This window comes from Desmodus rotundus, chromosome 1 (genome assembly GCF_022682495.2).
Source record: "Desmodus rotundus isolate HL8 chromosome 1, HLdesRot8A.1, whole genome shotgun sequence".
Classification (NCBI taxonomy): Eukaryota; Metazoa; Chordata; class Mammalia; order Chiroptera; family Phyllostomidae; genus Desmodus; species Desmodus rotundus.
In genome coordinates this window covers 200,491,407-200,516,766 of record NC_071387.1, presented here as the reverse complement: position 1 = coordinate 200,516,766, position 25,360 = coordinate 200,491,407, and the positions used below count along the sequence as shown (strand labels likewise).

The 25,360-nt window shown below is 39.7% G+C and overlaps 1 protein-coding gene and 1 long non-coding RNA gene across 3 annotated transcripts in view; one reads left to right on the top strand and one right to left on the bottom strand.

The window, feature by feature from the left end:
* The window catches only part of LMBRD2 (LMBR1 domain containing 2), a 44,102-nt gene extending 22,836 nt beyond the window's left edge, over positions 1 to 21,266 (top strand). Inside the window, exons 10-18 of one of the 2 annotated variants that reach the window (XM_024578429.4) lie at positions 2,102 to 2,283; positions 3,072 to 3,205; positions 5,054 to 5,159; positions 5,989 to 6,086; positions 8,586 to 8,689; positions 9,856 to 9,902; positions 11,702 to 11,807; positions 14,019 to 14,145; positions 15,072 to 21,266. In XM_024578429.4, the coding sequence (XP_024434197.2) occupies positions 2,102 to 2,283; positions 3,072 to 3,205; positions 5,054 to 5,159; positions 5,989 to 6,086; positions 8,586 to 8,689; positions 9,856 to 9,902; positions 11,702 to 11,807; positions 14,019 to 14,145; positions 15,072 to 15,132 (965 nt within the window). In that variant the 3' untranslated portion in view covers positions 15,133 to 21,266. Of the gene's footprint in view, positions 1 to 2,101; positions 2,284 to 3,071; positions 3,206 to 5,053; positions 5,160 to 5,988; positions 6,087 to 8,585; positions 8,690 to 9,855; positions 9,903 to 11,701; positions 11,808 to 14,015; positions 14,146 to 15,071 lie in introns of both variants that reach the window. The other variant, XM_024578428.4, reaches the window with a different exon arrangement.
* LOC128779568 (uncharacterized) lies at positions 16,082 to 25,285 on the bottom strand. The gene is made up of 3 exons (XR_008425618.2): positions 25,148 to 25,285; positions 24,619 to 24,736; positions 16,082 to 16,213 (listed from the first exon to the last, which is right to left on the bottom strand). It is a non-coding gene; the product is annotated as an uncharacterized lncRNA (long non-coding RNA).
* Positions 25,286 to 25,360: the final 75 nt, after the last annotated feature.

Genomic DNA, 25,360 nt, shown 5'->3' with positions numbered 1-25,360 from the left:
CAAAGCAGACTAGAAAAGGAGTGGCCAATGAGATAGGACGACAGGACAGTGAAGTCTTTTGAGGAAAAGGGTGCATAAAGTACCTTTTCAAATGTTGCAGGTGGATTGATTGTCATGCCTACTAAGACTTGCCCACTGGATTTCAGAGAGGTGAGGTGGGGTAAGAGTAAAAAAAACCTGATTGGAGATTATTTGCAAGGAGCAGAGCATGTAGAAACAGTAGCAACAGAAAACTCTCAAGGTGTTCCTTGTAAAAGGGAATAGGAGCACAAGGTAGTAGCCAAAGGAGGATGGTAGGGTCAAGAGAAATCAGCATGTCATTTGAGAATGGTGCCCCAGAGGACAGTTGACGAGAAAGAGGAGAGCGGCTGGGACAATGCTTGTGTACAGGGGAGCTGAAATGGGAAGTAGTGAACAGTGAAGAGAAAAGCCTTAGGTTAGGAGACAGAGCACAGATGTACCTGAGCAGGGGAGAAGATGTAGTAGTGGAAACTTGGGGAGGTTTTCTTCTGCCAGCTTGGATTGTCCAGTGAAGTGCTGGGAGTAACTATAAGGAAGGACATTTTGGAGAATTGAGGAAAGAAGAAAAGGTGCAAAATAGTTGCTTAGGAGATGGTGCATGGGAGAAAATTGGTGAATTATAGCAGGCTAGCCAGGTACAGCTAAGGGTCCACTTGAAGCCAGTGATTAAGAGTTCAAAGTGAGGCGCGTCAACAAAGTTGTGTGTCGTATTCCTGCAATGTGCAGCTCCGTGGATGCTCGCTCGGGTAGCCAGGGAGTTGGCAGCCAGGGTGTGGTTCAGTATAGCCAGTATAGGGAAGTAAGAGGAAGCAAAAGGATTGGGATATTGGAGAGTGGTTACCGCAAAGACTGTGGAATCTGAGCTGAGTGAAGAAAGCAGTGCAGGACAGGAGGGTGTTAAGTGGCAATGAAAAGGTAGAATAAATCGATAGCGTTCCAGACTGAGGCAGTCAGGGGGGTTGGAATACAGACGAAGGTGCTGTTGGGACCCTGGAAACTGCAGTGAGATTATAAGGAAGGGGTGGAGTTAGGCAACGGGTAGTTGAGATGGGGTGGAGGACAGAGTCACTGGGGGAGAGGACGGCAAAGGAGTGAAAGACCTGAGTTTTCAAAGGAGTATCACCAGCGTGGACACTGAAGTCACCAGGAATTGTGCTGAGAGTAGGGTTGAAGGTATTTAGAGTGGGCCGGAGCCTTAGACTATAAAAACTAAGGACCGCCCTAGCTGGTGTGGCTCAGTGGATTGAGTGCCCGCCCGCCTGCCAGCCCTTCAATGAATGAAGTGAAATACAGCCTCAATTTTGTGAGCTTTCTTCTTCTTTACCTTTTATTTTTACCTAAAATCAGACTTAACAAAAAGTTGCCAAAATAAAAACAAAGAATTTCCATATATCCTTCACCCAGACTCCCAGTGTAAACATGTTACCATTTTCATTTTCTTTCTCTCTGTGTCTGTTTTCCCTTAATCTTTTCAAAGTTGAATCCAGACATGATGCCTTTTAACCCCTAAATGTTTCAGTGTATATTTTCTAAAAATAAAGGCATTTTCTTACGTAACCAAGTGTTGAATATAGTGGTCAAAAAATTAACATCAGAACAATACTATTACCTACAGACGTTATTCAGATTTTGCTGTCCCAATAATGTGTGTGAGAACTCCCTGGTCATACACTGCATTCAGTTGCCATGTCTCCTTAGTCCCCTTTAATCTGGACCAGTGGCTAAGTCTGTGGTGTCTTATGACATTGATGTTTTTGGAGACTACAGGCCAATTTGGTTTTTTTAGTGTCCCTGAATTTGAGTTTGACGTTTTCTCATGATTAGGAGCAGGCTCTGTATTTTGGGCAGAAATACCCCAGCAGCAACGCTGTGTTCTCATCGTACGTCACAGCAGAGCACACGTGAGCTGTTTGCCCCGTTACTGGTGATCCTTTGGTTGGGGTGGTGTCTGCCTGCTTCCTCCACTGGGAGACGGCTATTTTTCCCTTTGTAGTTATGCATCTGAGAGGGAGATATTTTGAAACAGTGTCAATACCCTGTTACTCCTTTATGGTTAATCATTTTTTCTTTTATCTTCCAGAATGGTACTGGGAATGTCTCTTGCGACCGTGGTTTTATAGAATACTTGCTGTGGTCTTGTCCATCTTCTCTGTGATTGTCGTGTGGTCAGAGTGCACATTCTTCAGCACTACCCCTGTCTTGTCCCTCTTTGCAGTCTTCATTCAGTTGGCCGAAAAAACGTACAATTATATTTATATCGAGGTCAGTTCATTTTAAACGTGTTACCAGTAAATGTCAGTCCATAGTGCAATCCTTAACAGCAGTAGCTTGTCTCCGTATATTTCTCCTAGCAATAATGAAAACAGTAAAGTTTCCCAGTGTTGTTATTCAAACTTCCAAAAATGACCTTCATCAATTTACCCAGACTATAAAAACCAAGGGCAACCCTGGCTGGTATGGCTAAGTGGATTGAGTGCCCGCCCGTGAGCCAAAAGGTCATCACCAGTTCAGTTCCCAGGCAGGGCACATGCCTGGCTTGTGGGCCAGGTCCCCAGTTGGGGGCGTGCAAGAGGCAACTGGCTGATGTGTTTCTCACACATCAATGTTTCTCCCCCTCTCCTTCCCCCTCCCTTCTCTTCTCTCTAAAAATAAATAAAATCTTTTTAAAAAACGAGTAAGGACCATATTTGAGGAGAAATGAAAAGATATAGAATAGTGTGAAATACTCATGAGGATGTATGGATTCTCTTTATGCCAGTGAAGCGACCTAACCTACAGCCTTCATGTGAAGAGTTGCCCAGGGAAAGGGAGAGCAGGCTCCCTTCAGGAGGAAGATTCGGGACTTAGGGATAGGATGTGAAATGTAGATTTTTTTTCCATAATTTCGTTTTCTTAAGTGGTTAAGAAATCCATTGCTAATATATTTCAGTTTTAGAATTGCCAACACTTGTTAGCTGGAAGTGAAGGCTAATGCTGCGACGGTTTACAAAGTGCTACAGCCCGTTAGTCTTAATCTGGGCTTTTTCGTCTGTGTGCTCTTGTTTTTTCAGATTGCTTGCTTCCTTTCCATCTTCTTCCTCAGTATCTGTGTGTATTCTACTGTGTTCAGGATCCGCGTGTTTAACTACTACTACTTGGCTTCACACCACCAGACTGACGCTTACAGCCTCCTTTTCAGTGGCATGTGAGTAGACTGCGTTCGGAAACACGGGGTGTATCTCCACTGCATGTGCCCTCGTGGGCCTCTCTCTCTTGTTTCCGGCTGCTTTTGGGTCTTCCACTAACTCCTGTATTTCTCTGAACTAATTGACCAGGTTTAAATATTAATTCCACTAATACCTGTATTTCTCTGAACTAACTGATTAGGTTTAAATATTAATTAGTTGTTTGTTGATTGCTAGCTAAATAACACAAAGATTGAAGTTAAAATAGGTATGTTAGATTAGGATTGAAAAGAAAGACATAGTGCACCTGGATTTACCAATGAGAGATTCAATAAATCGGTTAGTAAAAAAATGGAAACATTTGAGAGGGGTGTCCAACCCACGGCCCACAGGCCGCATGTGGCCTGGGGTGGCTATGGCTGCGGCCCAACACAAAATGGGAAACTTACTTGAAACCTTTTTTTAGCTCATCAGTTTTCGTTAAGTGTTTGTGTTTCATATGTGGCCCAAGACAACCCTTCTTCCAGTGTGGCCCAGAGACGCCCAAAGGTTGGAGCCCCCCGGAACAGACCTAGAAAGTATTTTGAGGTTCAGTGGACTCAGACTGAATTGCGGAGGACTGAGAAAGCCAACAGGAGTAATTTTTACTGAGAGACTTCACAAATGTCAAGAGGCTACTTCAGCTTGGGCTAGGTCGAGCAAACTGTTATTTGTCCATATTGTTAAACTAGTCCCATTGAGGGTGTTTATAAGGGCTGGATTAGGCAGATATGCAGAGGAATCTGCATACAAAGCTTCTCTAAGACTTTTTTTTCACCCTGTTTCCCAAATAACTATAAATTCATAGGAACTTGCAGATACATACAGAGTCCTCCTGTGAGCATTCACCCACCTCCTTCACCCCGCCTCCCCAGTGGAGACATTTTCTGTAACTGTTCAGCAATACCAAAACCAGGAAACTGACATTGACACTGTTAACTAGGCTGCAGGCCTTATTTAATTCTCATTATTTTTATCTTTTATTTGTGTGTGTGTGTTTAGATTTTTGTAACGACAACTATCCTATCACCACAAAAGCACTCCTCATGTTACCTCTCTTTTTTTCCAGTTACAGTTTCCATTCAGTATTATTCTGTACTAGTTTCAGATGTACAGCATAGCGGCTAGACAATTGTGTGATTTACAGAGTGGTCCCGCCCCAATATTTCAAGTGCCCACCTGGCTCCATACATCATTGTTACACTATCATGGACTGTATTCCCTATGCTGTGCTTTGCTTCTCTGTGACTGTCCTGTAACTGAATTTGTACTTCTTGATCCCTTCACCTTTTTCACCCACCCTCCATTTTCCTCTGCCCTATTCTCACCCCTGTGGTTCTGTAAGTTTCTCTTTATCTGGACAAACCGAGCTCTAACAGTTCTTTATACCTGTAGTCATCAGAGTGACGTACTTTGGTACGACTTCAGGTCTGTCAGGTAGTGAGCGCAGTTCACCCGTAGGAAGCTACCGCCCTTGTCACGCTGCTGAGGCAGGTCGCACAGCTGGTGGGTTTGGGACATGCACATGCAGAGGCGCTTCACACATTCTTGGCATAAAGCAGTGGCAGCACCACCAAAGCAGAAAGGCCGAGACTGGAGTTTTGCCTTGTAGGTATTGATGTTTTTACGGAAGAGGTGATGAATAGGATTTTCAGAGTGTCTCCCAAGTAAGTATGGGAGAGTCACATTAATAATTCAAAAGATATATAATACAGATAGATGAAAATAATAGTTACAGTGATCTGAAATGTTCTTAATACAGTTCAACATAATACAAAATAATTTTGCTGCTTTATTTTTTATATATTCTGTTCATACGCTTATTGCAGGTTATTTTGCCGCTTGACTCCTCCTTTATGTCTTAATTTCTTGGGTTTGACCCACATGGATTCCTCCATCTCTCACCAGAATACGCAGCCAACAGCTTATACATCTGTACGTATGGTCAGAAAGTGGAGTTCTTTGGATTCACTGTCTCTATGGGATATTATTGTTCTGTTGTTGGGGGTTTTTTTGATGCAGAAAAGTTCTGTAGCATTACTTGGATCTTTTTTAAATAACTAAAACTTTCTTTTAAAGGTTGTATGTATAATTACTAATGACTAGATAAAAGTGATTTTGCTTTTTAAAATTTATTTTTATTTTTATTTCTTAAGATTTTCTTATTGTTATTCTATTATAGTTGTCCCAATGTTCCCCCCTTTGCCCTCCTCCGCCTAGTCCATCCCCCACTCCCACAGTCAATGCCCCCACTGTTGTCCATGTCCGTGGGTCATTTATACATGCTCTTTAATTAGTCCCGTCCCCTTTCTATTATAAAAAAATGTTTTTTGGTTCATGTAGCTCATCCAGCTGAGTAGTAACAATAGACCTGACCTATAATAATGTTAACTTTTATATTTATAGTTTAATGTAGATGATAATTTTCAGTGATTTTAGAAAATATTAATTTTCTTTGGGAGAAAACCTTAATAAATAAGCAAACTAAGATATAATCAGCATAAAGTTGCATTAGGTTAAGTTGTACAACATAATGATTTGATATATACATATATTATGAAATTACCACAATAAATTTAGTCAACAGTCATCACATCAGTAACAATTTTTTTTTCTTAGGAGGAGAACTTAAAAATCATTCAGTGCTTTATTTATACTTTTTGAAAAGTCCAAAGTTACTGAAGTGTTTTTTTGTGAATTTTCTAATGATAGTAAAAATAAAAATATAGAACGGTACTGATTTAACTTTTTTCTTGCTCCTCAGATTATGGGTTCCATGAAAGTTTTATCCTTTATTGCAGATGGATTCTATATATATTATCCTATGCTGGTGGTAATTCTCTGCATTGCTACTTATTTTAGGTAAGCAACCTAACACCATTTATTTTTCCACACACTCTTAGCCTGATCTGGATAGTTTTTCTTCTTAAAGCTCTTTTAAATATTTTCTGGTCGGGTTCTGGTTATTGTTTGTTTTATTGTGGCTTCAGGGATGCTGGGAATAGTTTAAAAGGATTGCTTGAGCGATAAAGGTAAGGCTCTTTCTCCGGAGATATTTTCAGGAAAAGAGAGGTCGAGTGAGTTATTACAAATACTTAGACTACAAAGTGATAGGATTAATTACAGAATGCTAACTCGAAGTCTCGGCCCTCAACACTGACAGCCAGGGTAGCTTACAAAACCGCCCACGCCCAGCCTCTACCCAGTGGCATAAATCAGTCTTCGGGCTGTCTCCACAGTCACTGCCGGGCTTCTTGATGCTTCAGGTCGTAGCCAGCACAGAAGGTCAGGCAGTACCTGGAAGGCTGGGAAGTACACAGGCTGCTCTTTTTTATAGGATTGGGAAAAGTGGTGGAGACTTAGACGTAGGACTCAGAAGGAGTTAAAGGACAGGGGTGCTTGGTGTCTAGCACCCGTCCTCCCTGTTTGCGCTTGTCAGGTGCCCTCATCCTGCACCCTGCCTCCCCCTTCATTGCATGGATGCTGCTTGACGTGCCAAAGGTGCCTCTTTCTAGGAAACGTCTTTTTGATGTTAGTCAGTTTACTTTCCTAACAAAAATTTAAGTTTCATCCAACCACTTTTTATTTAAATCTTTTTTAAAAATTTTTATTGTTATTCAATTACAGTTGTCTGCATTTTCTCCCTACCCCTCCACCCCACCCCAGCCAAACCCACCTCCCCACCCCCTGCCTCCACCTCCACCCTCCCCTTTGGTTTTGTCCATGTGTCCTTTATAGTAGTTCCTGTAAACCCCTCTCCCCACTCTCCCCTCCCTACTCCCCTCTGGCTATTGTTAGATAGTTCTATAATACCATTATATGGTTATTACAGATAATATGTATGTACTCACATTAGGCTATTGAGTAAATACACTGGTATTATTTGAAATAAATTCTCTATTGAATTTTTTAAAGCACCTATATTTTGCCTTCTCATAAGTAAAGGAGCTAAAGAATTATAATTTAAAATAAAACTGTTAATATGAACTGATAATAAATCTACTGTTTTGAGATTTTCTATAAGGTAGAAAAGACTTAGCTTTATACTGTGAAAATCATGAATTAAAGGAAGAGAACAGTCATCTTTTTTTGGTGTCTGAAGCTGTTTGGATTATATGCTTATTCCCTTGAAAAGTTTGTTAAACTATTGATGGGACATTAAGAGCTTGTGATGTATAAATTATGTCACATGAGTAGTTATTTGGGTTGGATTAGTATCTCTTCTTACCTTATTAGATCATTATGTGGATCAGAGAATGGGAGGGACAGCGCTTTGTCAACTATAATATCTTAAATATAAAGAGTTACTAGTCTAAAAGGAAAATTGTTAAACTTAAAAATAGCTCCTTAAAAATGTTATTTTAGATTTCATCGATAAACCTTGAGTGTCAATTTGTGTTTAAGGAAAAAAAGGTTGTATTTCTCCATTTTCAAATCATCTCTCAAAGTAGATATTCTCTTATAGGAATATATGAAGCAATGTCTTGCTGGCATTTCAATGGTAACTTGACTTCATTTCTTTATTTAGTTAGTTTTGTAACTTGACTTTATAGGTCCATTTTTTTTTTGAAATGCCGCCATAATTGGTGTAAATAATACCCATATTATGAGCAACACAGCCATACCCAGAGCTAATTTCCAGGTTTAACTGTCTAGAGAGTGTAAGGCTGTTCACTGACACTTTACATAAAGCTAAGACCTTTCCAGAGACTGTTACGTAGTTTAGGGCTTCTCTCCCTAAGGCAGGGGTGTCAAAGTCATTTCCACCGGGGGCCACATCAGCCTTGCAGTTGCCTTCAAAGGGCTGAATGTAATTTTAACTCCTTAACAGTTAAGGAGTAGTTCCATTTATACAGTCCTAAAATTATTTTGGCCCTTGGAAGGCAACTGTGAGGCTGATGTGGCCCCCAGTGAAAATGAGTTTGACACCCCTGCCCTAAGGGTATAGTATTTCCACAGGATATGAAGACGGTAAGGGAATACTTAAAATCACAGAATTAGCAGTATTAAAATTGCTGTGTGGATATAAGAAAAGAATAAATTGCTTTTGTATTATAGCTATGGCTTAGCATCCTAGTATAATAATTTTCTAAAGGTATGCTCGTGGCCTGACTTAGTTTGTTTCCTTAAGAAATCTGCATGTGTCGCGTACCCTAGTCCATGCAGCCCTGGGCAGGTAAATAAGCTTCTTAGAAAGGGAAGTAAGTACTTCTTAGAGACAGATGTAACTCTGTTAACTTCCTGTGGTAGCTAAAAATAAAACATAGGCTTCTTTGAGGGTGACAGCACTAAAAACGGTTTGTCTGCATGTTTACAATGTGGAATAATGCTTTTTTTTCTTTTGGAAATCTACTTTATTAGTTTGGGAACTCGTTGTTTGAATCTACTTGGTTTCCAGCAGTTCATGGGAGATAATGATATGACGTCAGACTTAGTTGATGAAGGAAAAGAATTAATCAGGCGAGGTAAGATTTGTCTTTTCAAATAAATGGAGGGCAAGTGCAATGACTCAAAATACAAAATTAATATTTGTGTAATTTGTAATATTTAATTTATCTTAAGAAATTAATATTTTAGCTAAAAACCTACATAAAGCCTTCATAGCAAAAATAATTTGAAAACATAAATGATTGTTTCATCTGTCTTTAAGAAATTCTGCAGCAGAAATTTTTTAGCATGTCTGCAGCTAAATAATGCCCTTGTATTGTGTTGGAGTCATTTTTACATTCACTTTGAGGCAGGTACGCCAGGTTCAATACAGCTATAGAACTCACTAATTTAGAAAAGACCGGTTTAATGCTGCACAGGGAATCAATTGAAGCCAAGGCTGGTTTTCAGAATGTGATGAGTGGTCGTTAACAACCTGTGAGGGTGCATGGCACTTACCAGAATCTAATTTCAAAACTGAATGTAGCAAATCCCCTGATGTTCAGGTGATGGTGGGACAGGGAAAAAGAAAAACAAAGTTTGAGTTGGGGGACACTGATTCTTAGATGCCCTCCCTAGTTGGGCCTGGGGCTTTTACAGGATCATTACTTAAATGTAAGCCAGGATTTGTGGAGGCTCTAACAGAAGTCAGTGTGGCCTTCACGTGCTCTCATAGGAAGGTGGTGTCTAGTTCAGATAACTGTTCTCCTGCTTTCTGCACTAATTAGAGCTCATCTGGAGCATCATGTCCAGTCCTTGGTAAGGGTTTCAAGGTAAGTCAGAAGCTATTTAGAGACCAGAATTATGAGTCTGTAAAGCACATCTTACGGAGGAAAAAACCACTAGGTATACAGCCAGAAGAGAGGAAGGAGAAAGACACTTATGCAGAAAGAACCTGAACTTCATTTAGGTGATAGAACATAAAGAAAAGGGAAGCTACGGAGAAACAGATTTCAAGTCACCGTGAAAAAGAACTTTTTCCTCACTGGACCTAGACAGAGCCCAAGGGCCATCGCCAGCAAGAGGGAGGAGGTACTCACTGAGCAGTTAGGTGGTGTCTGAGGTCCTTTCCAGCGATAAACTAACACCTTTGACTTTGTAGTAATTTAAAGGAAATTGGTCACAGTCTGATACTTTCCTGTAGTTACTCTGCATCTAACTAAACCATGTTATACCAAAGTTGAGACCACTTTTCTGTCTCTAGAGAAGAGAAAAAGGCAAAGGCAAGAAGAAGGTGAAAATCGAAGAAGAGTAAGTACAGTACTTATTAAATTGCTGTAACCTAAAGATTAATGTGAAATATCTAAGAATTTCACTGATTCAGAATAACTGGCTAAAGACCAGAGACTGGTTGGGAAAGACATGATCTATTTGTAAAGAAGGCAGCTTGACTGGTTTTGCCCATACGTCCAGGTATGCTGTCAGACACGTTTTAAAGTCATTAGCAATCAGTTCCTGCCCAGCGTCCAGCAGTGTCTTGAGTGAGGTGGGTGCTCAGTAAGTAAGTACTAAGCGAATGACTCAATTCATCAGTCTTACTTACATTAAAGTAATTTTGACTGCTTTAAAATTATACTTTTTTTATAATATGGCATTACCATTACTCCTCTTTAATATTTTTCACTCTTCCGTTTGCTGAGGTAAACTAACCTCCTGCTAGAGAGTGAAGAGGCAAAAAATGAGAAACACTAGTCACAGCTACCACACACTTTGAGCACCGAGGCGGTTCTGTACTCGAGAAGTGGAGGCTCAGGAGCCGTGAGGCTCGTCTGCCTGGGTTACAGAGCGCGTCGTGTAAGAGGAGACTTGTCCTTCACTTCAGAGCCATAACTAGAACCCGAGGGTGGGAGTTCCTGGAGATGGAGTTCTCCTCTGTGAAGACGGCCTTGGTTTACCACAGTTGCAGGGGGGTCGTGCGTGGCCGCTTCCTTGCCATCGAGTAATAGAGCCAAAACGCATCTGGTGCGGCTGCTTTGGAGTCCAGCCCTGCACTGCGTGGGAGGTTGAATTAGATGACCTCTCACCATGTTCCTCTCAGTGACCAACCCTAAGAATTTAATGAGTAGGATCCTAGTTGCTATGGGTTTAGTGAAGTGAAGGCTACACGCAATGCCATGTGAGTCATTATCTAATCATCTTTGTAGACTAATTTTGCTATCAAAAGTGACTTTAGAGCCCTAGCTGGTGTGGCTCAGTGGGTTGAGCGTGGGCCTGCGAACCAAAAGGTTGCCAGTTCGATTCCCAGTCAGGGCATGTGCCTGGGTTGTAGGCCAGGTCCCCGGCGGGCGGGACATGAGGGGCAACCACACATTGTTGTTTCTCTCCCTCTCTTTCTCCCTCCCTTCCCCGTCTCTAAAAAATAATAAAATAAATAAAATCTTTTTAAAAAATGACTTTAGAGGTCTCTAAATTTGTGGTTAACTTGGGTAGAAGGAAATTTTGTCAACATCTCATTAATTATGTGTTCTCATAACTTCTACATCGCCAAAGTAAGTTTATTGTAATTGTGATATTGTTTTGACATTTTAGATAAAAGAATTGAATGACAAAATAATCATAGCTAGCAAGTATGTCTATAAATGTCTTCATTTGTAAAAGTTAAGTTTGGAAACTATTAAAATCATGTAAAGATAAAAAAAATTACTGACCTATGATTTTTCTGTAATATTAGAATCTCTGATATTCTTTTTTAAAAGATTTTATTTTTATTTATTTTTAGAGAGAGGGCAAGGAAGGGAGAAAGGGAAGAAGAGAAACATTGATGTGTGAGAGAAACATTGATTGCCTCTGGAATATCCCCAACTGGGGCCCTGGCTGGGGATTGAACTGGTGACCTTTAAGTTCGCAGGCTGGCGCTCAGTCCACTGAGCCACACCAGTCAGGGCGACCTACGATTTTTAAAGGCACTGTGCTAGTTACACTGATTATCTAATGAATTTCTGATGAAAAGGAATTATTATTACTCTATACATATATAGTCTATGACACTGATGAATTATTTTCGGTCTGTGAGTTCTTTGGTTGTATATTCATCTGTGTTTCTTTCCTAGGAATGGAAAGAACGTTATGGGCATAATAGAGAAGATTCCACTAGAAACAGAAATGTTCATATTGATTCAAAAGAGTCAGATTTTTCAGATGTCAGTACGAACCGATGTAAGTAGTTTATTGTCTGAGTAATTTTTCCTTATGCGTGCTTGCATAGAGACTGAGGACTAGGACGCCCATTCAGAAATGGGGCTCTGCAGTGACTTTCCCTTTCGTCTCTTAGTGTATCAGAAGGAGGGAAACTCAAGGATACATTCTGGTAGCAGAAGGAGATATCAGGAATGTAGGTGAAGAGTTGTAATTGTGCTACCCTAAATAATAGCACTTACCCCAGGCATGTTGTAGGCAGGTACTGATTATTTCTGTTGTCTACCTAGATGTTTTTCTTTACTTGTGTATAGTGGATTTAAGCCTAAATTCATTTTTATAATAATTTAGTGACTGATCCATATGTGTCGGGGACTTTCCCAGGTATACAGGGATACAGAGAACATAAATTTCCATCCTTGAGGTGCTCATAATTCAGTGAGGAACTGACACCAGGGAGGAGACATTTGCCAGTGGGTTGAGAAGCCTCCTTAACCCCTGTCCTCTGCCCTGGAAAGGTGGCAGGAAGCCTGGTTCTGCACAGAACCAGCACTGAGCGGGAGGCAGAGGCGCTGTCTTCGGAGGAGACGTAGTGACACACAGCTGACGCTGAGGGAACTCCGCTCGGGGATGGAACAAGTTCTTTACTGGGAAGGATTTTTGTGATGAAGAATAGTACTTCTCCAGGTGAAGGTGTTTTCGGCAGAAGAAATAGTGAGTGACAGCTGAGAACTTTTGGGGAAATGCAAGTTTTTCTCTGATTAGAGCCTAAAGCGGGAGTGTCTAGCCCATGGCCTGTGGGCCGCATGCAGCCCAGGATGGCTATGAATGTGGCCCAAAAGGCAACACTGCAAACTTACTTAAAACCTTTTTTTTTGCTCGTCAGTATTCATTAGTGTTTGTGTATTTAATGTGTGGCCCAGAGACACCAAAAGGTTGGACGCCCTGGGAGGAGCCTGAAAAGAGGGGAGGCTACAGAGGTAGTTTGGACACAAATATTACTGTGCTCAGGAGTTTGGAATATATCCCAAAGATAAGATCTCACCCTGGAAGGAAGCATACTCCGAATTTTGATCTAGAAAGATTTTGACAGCAGCGTAAATCATGATTTTTAGGGAAGCGAGACCCAGAAACCGGTTTGCCGTCTGTCTTGGTACTGTTGTCAAGAAGTGAAGAGGGCCTGGAGTGAGCAGTGACCCTGGAGATGAAGAGGAAAGGGTGGACTTGAATGACACTGCGGGAAGAACTGAGAGGAGGGAGCTGAAGTTTAGATAAAGCTAGGAAACAGAGGGAGGATTTTACAGAAAGATCTGGAAGCTTGCTTACCATGGCATAGGAGTTCACAGAGTAGAAGGATCTGGGAGTTCGGGAGAATGGGAAAGAGAACCCAAAGCCTCGGAACGACGAGTTAGAGGGCACCGGCACGGGGCGGACAGCCCGTATTGCTGAGCGAATGAGAGACAAGATGAAGGGGAGAGTCCAGGGTATACCAGGATGGGTTTGCCCTGAGTTTTCTGAGAGCAGTCTGTCACAGTTATTTTGAAGCCACTGGACACTCCAAACAACACTGAAAATTTAGATTGGGAAGAAAATCGCATCCACATAGGAAAAGGGGGGTTAGTGCTCTAGGTCTGTGCTGACCAGGATGATGGTAACCGTTAGTCACATGTGGCTTTTGAGCATTAAAATTAATTTCATCTCTCTCTTTTTACTTCTTTAATGTAGCTACTGGAATAATCAAAAGTAAACATGAAGCTTGCATTTTATTTCTTTTGGACATTGATGCCCTAAACTCTTGTGTATTGGGAAAAACATTCAGTCTTTTCTTAAAGAGCTAAACTTGAGTAAACCTTAAAGAAAATCTTAGCCAAGAAATGAGATGTAGCAGTCCCTGAGTTCACTGTAACACCCACTGAAATGTGATTTGATTATGAATAATTTTACTGTTCTGAGACCATAGTTAAATATTAACTCCAATTCACAGTAATTCAGTCTTTGCCCTGCAGCTGCTTCTGAGCTTAGACTAGCTACAGGGAGAACTTTTCCTTGTTCTTTTCTATCATACTACTTACCATTTGAATCTGATTGTAAGGAACCATGTGGTTATCTTTTCTCAATATTGTCACAGTCAAAACTCAGATCCTTTAAACCTTGACTTTCCTTTGGGTTCATAGACTGTGACCCATAAAGAAAACAGAGAAGTAAACACTTGTTTTTCTTTTATTGCAGCAGCATCCAAATATACCAGGGCTAATAATAGGACCGAAAGGGACCGAATAGAACTCCTACAGGATGCAGAACCCTTGGATTTTAATGCAGAAGCATTTACCGATGATCCTCCTGAACCTGAATCAGGAAGGTAGGTCCCAGCTCTGTCATCGTGTCCCCAGCATTCCTCTGACATTTGAATGACACTGACTTGACAAGGTAAACAAATATAAGGAAAATGTCCATCTGTACTACTAATAAAAAGCACATTAAGCAGCCTTTGATACCTTTTTATACCTCCTAATGTGTTTCTGTTTTTAAAATGATAGTATCCGGGGTGGTAATTGAAATCTTAATGGAAAACTACTAGTGGCATTATAAATAAGCAAGAATTGAATGTGATAGTAGGAGTCTTAAATTAACAATGCCTATTTCTGACAATCTCATTTATAAAATTTATCATGTTTAGCAATAGCCACCTAGCTATGACTGGGTGTCAGACACTATTCTCATTGCTTTTACAATGATACTATATTTTATGGTTGTAAATGCAGTTGGATTTGAATCCAGAGAGGCTCAGTAACCTATCCAGAGTCACATAGCTTGTAAACAGCAAAGTCAGGTATTCAAACCCCAGGACTCTGGCTAGAGTCTGTGCCTTTAGCCTCAATGCTATGTGGAAATTATTAAATAAAAGCAAATGTGGTGTGCATGAAGATAGTTGCTATACCATTGCCTATAAATAGCAAAAAAATATTCTATTTATATTCAACAGTCAACAGTGGTTGTCGAATCTCGTAAGTTCTGTTCTGTGTTTTACACCTCCGCACCCCTTTTCTCGCACAGCTCTCACCCAGTCATACGTGTGTTCCAGGCTCTGAACAGTTAGTTGTTGGCTGACTTACGACTGTAAATCCCTTTGGGATAATAGCCTTGGAAAAGAAATTTCTCCTTCCAGCTGCTGGAGAGATGTTGCAGTGCTTACGAATTATGTAGCCACTTCCTTTTAAATGCGTTCTTATTTTTCTCTTTTCCTTTATTATTTTATGCCTCAGATCATTTCTTTATCCATTTCAGGTATCAGCCTGGTGGACGATACCTCTCGATGTCTCGCAGCAGAATATTTGATGATGTTTAAAACCTGAAAGAATCTATGGAATAACTAACCAAAATCAACACATCACTTCAGTCTTTATGAACATCTATACACCCTAGAACTTACACTGTATTCTCGTGAAATGTCAGGATAAGAAAGACACTGAAAATTAATCACATCTTAGTAATAATAGTTCATTCTGCATTGACTAGTGGCATCTTTTCTAACAGAATTTATTACATGCCATTTCTGAAGGGTCTGTGTTAGAAGTACAGTTACAGTTGGAGGGATTGAATTCATGGTAAAGATCACTGTATGTTGAGATGAAGTAATTCAGTTGTTTCAGATTTTCTTTTCCAAGAAAGTTGATTCAGAGCTCCAAGGAAGCCCTGAGTCAAACTTAATGGCATTGCATAACTCTTTTGATTTACATTTTTGCTGTTTTTGAAGAATATGTTAATGTTCTATTTCCCACAAAATTGGAGACCTCAAATAATGACCATATTTACAAAACCCATTTCTTAAATCAAGGCTTACTCACAAACATAACTGAATGTAGAAAGCTCTTTTTCAACTCCGTATGTCTATTACTGAGGTTTTTGCACGTACAATTAAGATTATACTTCAGCTGGTGGTGTTAGTATCTTTAGCATGTGTGCTATGATTGGGTGACGTGTAGTCCTTCCATTTTTTGGTAGTAACTGGAAATTGTTGTATGCCCTTGGTGTTGCTTTGTAAAGATTTTCATTCCACCTTTATCATTGAGCGTGTTGATTTGTTTTGATCATTCCATCTAGGGAGAATCCTACACACTAATTGTAAATAGTAGGATTATTTTTTTTAATAACCGAAGATTCTCACAGAATTCTCTAATTTTTAAGGTGCCTGTTTAGGCTTTTTGAAAAAGAACATCTGGTTATTCAAAGGTAAAAAGCGAATCCATTTTCTGTTAATACTAACACTTTAACTGTGGTTTGTAAAAAGCAGAAAACTATAGGCATACCTTGGAGATGCTGTGGGTTTGGTCCCAAACCACAGCGGTAAAGCGGGTCTTACAGTAAAGCGAGCCATCCTCTCTTCGCTGGTGGAGGGCGCTGCCTTCGATTTATAAAAACAGTAACATCTGTGGGGAAAGATGACACACAGCACAGTAAAGTGAGGGGTGCCTGTGTGTTGGAATGGAAGTGTGTAATAATGTGTTGGTTAAATGTGCTTATTATTTTAACCTTGGTGTTCAGTCAGAGTTGTTAGGAGTTACATTTTAAATCATCACATTACACAGTGAATACAGTTAGGGAAAACATGCTTGCAGAGTCCTTATGTCCCTGAAATGCTGTCAAGTCTCAGAAGATCCATGCTCTGGACTCGCCCAGAGGTGGCTGTACTCGAGCTTGCCTGCGACAGTCTCTGCTGAAAACCTACTCTCCTGTGTAGTTTTTATAGTGCTCGCTTTCACTCCTGAGTGTTCCGGTTTGAAGACGAAGTACACGGTCACTCTAACAATGTGATTATATGTTTCTTGAAGATAATCTTTCCCTGAGTCATATTTTTTATTTTTATTTTCCTCTTTAGCGTCATCATGTAGATGTTTAAAGACGCTGATCTATGCAGACATACACTGAAAGGAGTGGTGTATCCTCGTTATCTAATTTTCTTCAATTTTTATGATTTTTTTAGATTAGCTCCCTTTTAAAATAATTATCAATGGATAGGTTTTACTGTCAATCAAAGGTCACAGAGTGTCCATTTGAGGTCACATGCGCGCACACACACACACACAGCCTTATGTCGTGAAGTGTGGTTAGTGGGCAGCAGGCCAGGAGCAGAGATGATCCAGTGCTGTCTGTAATTTCGTGATTGACTTCTGAATACCTTGGGCAAATCGCATAACCTTTCAGTGCCTCGATGTCTTCATTTGCAAAATGAAGATGGAACTCGCTATTCACCTCCTGATCTACCTCGCAGAGCTACTGTGAGGGCACTGAGCTGAGGTTTACGTGGCGGAGCTGAAAAAGCAAGCAAACTGTCGTTAGCTGTCCTGTTTTGCCCAGCGGTACTCAACGGTGTTGGGTGGGACCCCACAAAGGGATCCAGATTCTCGTCACTATACAGACTCTTGCAAGTCCCCAAACCAAAAACTCTTTTTGGGAAATTCACCGAAAGTCCTGTGAAAGTAGTATTGTTTTATTATTTAGTCTTTGGAATATTTTCCTTAAGTAAAATGTTTCTTATCAGGTTTTCTCATAAAACTCAGATGCTGTTGTAGAAGCTGAGGTAGAAAAAGAGAAGAAATTATTCAGTTACTTTTATAATTTATAATGCCCTAAGATAAATTGATAGGAAAGTATAAGGGAATGTACTACTTTCTTTTAGTATTAGATTTTTATGATTATAATAATCGAAGTGTTACACTTCACAAACAGTAGATTACGATTTCTGCGTTACTTCCCAAATGATTTTGGTTAAGTGATCCCGAGTACTCAACTTTTTAAGCAGAATTTATCTTGCCAGATTTTATATGCGATCATTTTGGAAAGTTACCTGGCTAGATAAATTTAAGTTCAGAATGTAGTGATTTAATCACTGAAGACTAAGAGTTTATTGCCAGGGAACTAAGTTAATATGTATTAAGCCACCTGTGTAAAAATCAGTAAGTACAAAAGATTTCTTTCCTGGAAAGCTTACTAAAATGTACTAACATCTACTGCAAAACATCACTACTAAATTAACACACTTTACGTGCAAACACATTCCTTGAAGTGTTACTTCTGGCAATTACCTTTTGATGTCTTTCTTACATAATAATAGTTATCTGATTAAATTTCATATATTATTTTTCTATAATTGTTAGGTAAGGCTATTCAGTAAGCCAGTAACTCAAAATAATCATTGCTGAAAGTAATAATTCATAATCTGATTTCATGAACCACCTGTAAGTTGCAAATTGTTTTTGTTACTCCATCAATAATCCTTTATTGCCCTGGCTGGTGTAGCTCAGTGGATTGAGTGCCAGCCTGCAAACCAAAGGGTTGCTGGTTTGGTTCCCAGTCAGGGCACATGCCTGGGTTTCGGGCCAGGTCTCCAGTAGGGGGCACATGAGAAGCAACAACACATTGATGTTTCTCTCCCTCTCTTTCTCCCTCCCTTCCCATCTCTAAAAATAAATAAATAAAATCTTTTTAAAAAATCCATTATCATCAATAGAGCCGTTTTGTAAAAATCATTACTAAAATAAGAAATAAGGTATAATCCTAATTATTAGAATTTATTCTCTTACCAAATGAATACAAGGGCTTTGGAATAATTTCATCACACAAGAGGCCCTCATTTCACAAGAGCTAAATCGAAACATCCAATGGTTCTATATTTATAAAAAACAGATCAGAGAACTTGACAATCCAAAACTTCAAAAAGAAATGCTGCCAGCTGATTTATTTTTGGGCTCTACTCTTTGATTAGATGATCAGTTCTTAAATTTATGCCATTTATGCACCCGAATGAAATTAAATGCAGATGGGAAAGGCAATGTATGTTTTCTTAAGTATATTTTAGCATATTAATGGAGGAATTTCATTTTATGTACAATAGCAAACCTCACTTTTTTATAACTTTAATAGATTTAGGGAATGTTCTTGATGGTATGTTGGTTACCATTTTAAAGGAAAAAATACAGTCTCTGTGATTATAATTCACACTGTTGAGTTGTGTTTTATATTTGTGATTTGAATGGACCATGCCTGAAAATCACAAGGATGAATGTATGGACACTAAGAGGCAAACCCTGTTCTTGAAAAATCTTAACATACTCGAATCTCCAAAGTGGATTGGATTGGATTGGATTAAATTCTAAATGTAAGAAGAAAGTAGGCTTAGAGGTGTATCTTTCTCTTCCCTTTCTCAATCTGCTACACCTCCCTTTACAAAGCCTCTCTTTAGAGTATGACTTTTCAAGTCTTGGCAGATTTTTCTTCTGTTGTTTGTTTTTTTATTTAATCTTTATTGTATTTTCCCCATTATTCTGTTGTTTGTGTACACAGTTGTTTTGATGATTATCCGTACACTGGAAGGAACTAGTTTCGACTACAGATCCGCTGCTGACGTGGCAGTGTTGCACCCGAAGTAGAGGAGCAGGTTGTGTTAGTCAGCGTGGCCTGTGCGCTTGTGAGTTGTCCTTTAGATTGCGAAGGAGGCCACTGCAGTGAAACGGATTATTCTCAGTGTAATGTTCTAGCGTAAAAATGGATTTCCAAAAGCAGTGATTGTTAGAAAACAAAACAACAAAGAATGTTAAAAATCTTGAGACTGCCCTGGCTTGGTCAGTTGGTTGGAGCGTTATCCTGTAACCGAAAGGTTGCAAGTTCACTTCCCGGGCAGGGTACATACTTAGGTTGCAGGTTCAATCCCTGGTCCAGGTGTTTATGGGAGGCAACAAATTGACCTTTTTATCTCCTATCGACCTTTCTCTCTCTCCCTTCCTCTCTAAAAGGAATGAAAAAAATGTCCTCAGGTGAGGATTTAAAAAAGAAACAACCCTTGAGATTTTTTTTAAGGAAGGAGGAATTCATAAATATAACATTGTTGAAATTTTTATTAGGAGAGGTTGGAACAGTGTAAGTGTTCGAGGAGGCCTTCTAAAATCGGAGTTCCCTCTGTAGCGGGTCCTTCTTTCCAACTCACTGACTTTCTCCTGCTCAGAGTCCTGGAAGACCAGGCGGTGGTTCTCCATGTCCCAGTTCCTGGGGGACCGGCCCTGTGTGCCACCTCCCCCATCAGAGCCCGCACTAGCCCTGCCCTGTCCCCGATCCCACTGCAGTGGGAACATGCCCTCAGCGGTAATGTCTTTCATACTCAGCCTGATTTTCCTAAAATTTTATGCTCATTTTCAAAAGATCTGTCCACTGAGGTTTATGGAAGCCTTGTAATTTTAAGCTTGTTAATAAAGCAAGAATAATGGCACACTCCTCATTGATATCCTAAAAGACACTTGTTTTTAATATACTCCCTGGGGAAAATTAGGTTTTTTTCCTCTGAAAATCTCTTATGTGGTTATTTTGATCTCAAATTATTTTTGGAAAAAGAAATTTTACTATACTTAGTGCAAAAAAATAGAAAGGGTGGCTTACTATGGCAGACATGTAGGGCAAAGTCAAAATGTATTAATCTGACTATACAACACCATTTTGAGTTGATGCTATTCATATAAATCTTATCAACCTAGTCGCTTAGTGCTATATTTCTCAAAAGAAAGTTGTCTAGCATCTTCCCTACTTAGTATGCAAAGTTGTGGGGGAGGGACCGTGTATTTATTTTTTAAAAGTAATCCAATGGATTTGTTTTTGTCCATATTTTGAAAACAAGCTTGAAGAATTTTTTTCATTTTAGAAGGTAGAGAACATGTGGACCTGTCTTTTAAATTACTGTAATTAATATATATTTATAAATTATAGCATTGAAAAGAGTTCTGATATTGATGTTGTTACTTCCTAGTATTTAATTTTTATAAAATGTTTTGTAAGTAACTAATTGTAGTATTGCTTTTAAGTAGTCAAAAAAAACCTTTCTCAGATAAATTCTGCCCAGAACCTGTTTCCTTAGGGCAATATTCTAAAGTTCAGTAGTCCAGTGTGGACCTGAAATATTCCTATATCTGTTCAGTATCTTTTTATATATATCAGTACCCAAGCAAAGTATAACAAAAGCCTAACTTCTGTGTTGCATTAATAAAGTATGTGCTAATTATCTAATTCAGTGGATTAGTTGAAATAAAAGATAAGTCTTTTTCTAATGTGTATCTGATCATAATTTTTCAAAATGTTCATTATGTTTATTGTGGTGCATGATGCCAAATTTATCTTTAATCAGCCATTGCTACCTGATATGTGTATCTGATAAGTGGGTTGTGGATGTAACTATTTTCCTCTGCAGATTTTTACTACATTTTCAAATACGTATTTGGAAGGAGCTGCGAAGTGCTGTCTACAAGTACATTAGCATCTTTGGCCTTATCCGCACATAATGTTCCCTCAGTTTGGTTTTGACAAACTCATGGACTTGCAATTGCTCTGTAGTATTTTAACTTATTGTGATGTAATACATTTTTTAAAAAGTTTGATTTGCTGTTAAAATATAGAAAATTATGTAGCTTTGCATGAAATAAAGTACATTTCTACAAATTACTAATAATTTTGCTCATTATTTATGTGTTTTTATCAAACACATAAGACCTTTATGTGTTTAAGATCATATAAAGCATCTTTAAGATCAAACTCTATTAAGTAGACTAAAGCATTCTTTGTTCCTTACAAATTTATTAACAGATATTATAAAAATAAATGTTTTAAGATGTACTTTAAATTCCATATTACTTTATCCTGTGTTTATTACTAAAATAAGGAATTGTAATAAAAACTAGAGCAGAAATCACTGAAATTGAAAACAAGAAAACAATAAAAATCAGCAAAACCAAAAGCCAGTTGTTTGAAAAGATAAAATTGATGGAACCCCAGTCAGGCAAGCAAGAAAACAGTTGTTTTTCTATATATCAAAAAGAACAATTGAAATTTGAAGTAAAAAGTGACACCATTAACATTAGTCTAGCTAATGCAATAAGACAAGAAAAGGATGGTCTGCTTGCAGATGACATGATTGTCTAGAAAATCCAAAAGAAATGACAAAAAAATACTCCTGGAACCGATAAGTGATTATAGCAAGTTTGTAGGATTCAAGGTTAATATGCAAAAACCAGTCCCTTTCCCATATACTGGCAATGGACAAGTGGAATTTGAAATTAAAAACAACATTTACATTAGCACCCCCCAAAATGAAAAACTTGAGTATACATCTAACAAGAATACTTCAGCTATATATGAGGTAAGAAACAAAACTGCTGAAAGAAATCAAAGAACTACGTAAATGGAGAGGGGTTCCATGTTTATGGACAGGAAGACTCGGTGTCATCAGGTCGTCAGTTCTTAGACACCGAGTGTGCATTTCCTCAGTCACTTCAACACTAAGTGATCTCTGCCTTGGCCGACATGAAGCTGCTTCCCAAAGCAGGCCTCATTGCCACCTCCTCATCCAGCCCTGGGCTCTACCCAGGGGTCCTGGAGGTTCCCAGAGGCCTGTCTGATGGGGTCTGTCACCAGGGAAAGGGGCCTCATGTGGGGCGCAGCCTTCCTGAGCCAGGCCCAGCCCTCCAGTGGGATCGTGAACATGTATCCCAAGCCCAGGCACCACTGGGAAGGGACCACTGGGCTTCAGGGAAACTACGTTTCCCAGTCAGACCTAAGCCCTGGTCCCGCTTGAATGTGCTGCTGCTCTGACATCCCAAATTCCTGTCCATAGATGGCATGCGTGGTGGCCTGCACACTGGATACCGTTGTTCACAAGTATTTCTCCAGTTCCCAAGAGCATTTAACGTAGTTCAAATAAATAAAATCGCACAATCTTTTAATAACAAACATTCGACCATTGTGTTTCTCATACCCCTTATTGTAAGTACCAGATGTTTTTTCTGTTTTGGATTTTGTTTTGAAACTTTGCGCTCATATGGACACTTGGCAGAAAAGTACTTATTTCTTGCCAGTTAACAACAAAAACTTTTGACCTTTAGTTTCAAAGATTAGCCTTCAAAGTTCTCTTCATAACTGCCCTGACATTTTTGGTTCTGTTAATTTTCTTTTCCTTTTTTTCCTGTTTTTAATTATACTTTTGCACTTAAGATCAGTAAATTTGATTTGTTTTGCACAGAAAAAATATGAGGTCTGTCCAGAAAGTACCCATGCATGTACTGTGAAAAATAGAGACACTTATCAAAAAAGATACAAGAAACATTGTACACAGGACGATGACACCTCAGTCCCCTTAAAAGCAGGCACCCTGGGACCTCACACAGTTCTCCCAATCACCATCAGCTGCCCTGTCATATTTTCCTGTATCTCATTGATGGCCTGAAATCTCTTCTCTTTCAAAGGTGATTTTAGTTTTGGGAAAAGCCAGAAGTCACAGGGTGCCAAATCTGGGCTGTAGGGGGGCTGAGTCACCTGGGTGATTTGATGTTTCACCAAAAAACTGCACAAGATTTGATGCATGAGTGGGTGCATTGTTGTGATGAAGCTGCCAATCTAGTTGCCCATAGCTGCAGCCTTCTGAATCATCCAAATAGTTTCTGCCAATGAATGTTCAAGCTTGACATAAAATTTGATGCTGATTCATTACTCAGTCATTTTGAATGCAACAGCCACACAGTATACATGCTCATTCAATTTTACCTACTGCCCCCACTGACTAGTACAGTCAAGTCATCCTTGTTCAAGCATGTGCATTCCAGTCCACTCTCCTTGGCTGCCAGGCTACATTGATGTCAGGCAAACCGTTCTCATTATATTAACAATGGCTGCACTTTTTCTGTACAGAACTCATAGATGTCAAGTTCTTCCAAACTTGATCTATAGATTCAATGTAATCCCAAAAGTTACTTAGTGGATATTGACAAACTGATTCTAAAGTTTACCTGGAGAGGCAAAAAGCCCAGAAGAGCCAACTCAATATTAAAGGCAAAGAACAAAATCAGAGGGCTGACACCCCCCAACTTCAAGACTTAATATAAAGCTACAGTAATAAGGACGGTGTGGGATTCAAGACAAATATTCAATGGAACAGAATAGACAGCCCAGAAATACATCCACATAGACATAATCAGTTGATCTTTGACAAAGGAATAAAGGCAATTCAATGGAAAAAGGAGCCTTTTCAACATATGAATCTGGAACAATGGACAACCACATACAAAAAGTGAGTCTCGACACTGACTTTAAAACTTTCACAAAAATTAACTCAAAAGGGATCATAAACTGCCCTAGCCAGGGGATTCAGTTGGTTGGAGCATCATCCCGCACACCAAAAGTTTGCGGGTTCAATTTCCTGTCGGGGAACATACCTAGGTTGTGGGTTTGATCCCTGGTCCGGGTGCATGCAGGAGGCAGCCAATTAATGTTTCTCTGTCTCCCTGCCTCTCTCTCTAAAATCAAGAAGCATGACCTTGGGTGGGGATTTTAAGAAAGGACCACAAACCTAACACTTTAACACAAAACCGGGAAACTTTGAGAACGTAACGTAGGAGAAATCAAAGTTACCTTGGACTAACCAATGAGTATATACATCACACAAAAATGTATGTTTATGTGAACCACGAGACATGTACAAGAATGTACATGGCAGCATTAGTCATAATAGCTTCAACCATGACCAATTCAATCAACAGAATGGATTTATTTATTCCACATGATAAACACATAAATACCAAGATGAAAATGAATTAGTTACAGCTATGCAATAGCACAGCTGAAACTCATCAAATGTGGATCAAGAAAAGCCAGGCATAAAAATAATTTCGTGTGATTCTACTTATATAAAGTTCAAAACCAGGCAAAACTAAATGGTAGAGTTAAAAAAATGAATGCACTGGAGTAAAACTAACAAAAAAAAAATCATGGAAGATGTTTCCATACATATTAAGCTACCACTTACCTTTGAGGAGGAGGAAGGGCTTAGTCACTGGGATGGAGCGCGAGAGAAGCTTCTGGATCGCTGCCTGTGTTCTTTTTCTCGGGCGGTCGTTTAGAGGTGTGTGCTTTGTTAAATATGTCTGTATATATTAAAGTGAAAACACACAGAGAATTAAATTACACAATGTAGCAGGTAGGTCGGGAGTGCAGGAGGCTGCATTACAGTGTTTTAAGCTCATGGTAATATCCAGAAGGAAGAGAGAGCGAGCCGGAGTTTGTTCAGGACGCACTCGGTAATTTTGGTAATCACTAAATGAACAGCAAGAGGATATCGCTTCAAATAGAGGAAGGATGGACAGATGTTTTACAAATCCAATCAATTCAAAATGGCGAAAGAACAAAAGCAGCCCCAAACTAAACTTCATTGTTCAGAAATGCATTCAGAATTGGTCACACTATGAAAGGCGCACGAAGAGAATTACAGTATTTCTTCAGTCAGCGGTATGGCTCAGAGGCTCTGGGCTAGTAAGGGCAATGTTCTGGGCCTTCACCTGGGTAATTTTTTAGTACGTGCTGATAATGCTCATCTCTCTACTCGAACATGAGCTCCACGAGCAGGCAGCAGGCCCGTGCCTGGCCGTACCGGCGCTCACTAAGTTTGCGTTGGCTCCCCATGCAAAGGAGGGGATCCGCTGTGCGTCCCCGGCCCGCAGCGATCTGCGCAGCTACGGGGCATCCGGAGCAGTGGGGGTGCCTCGGGGAGC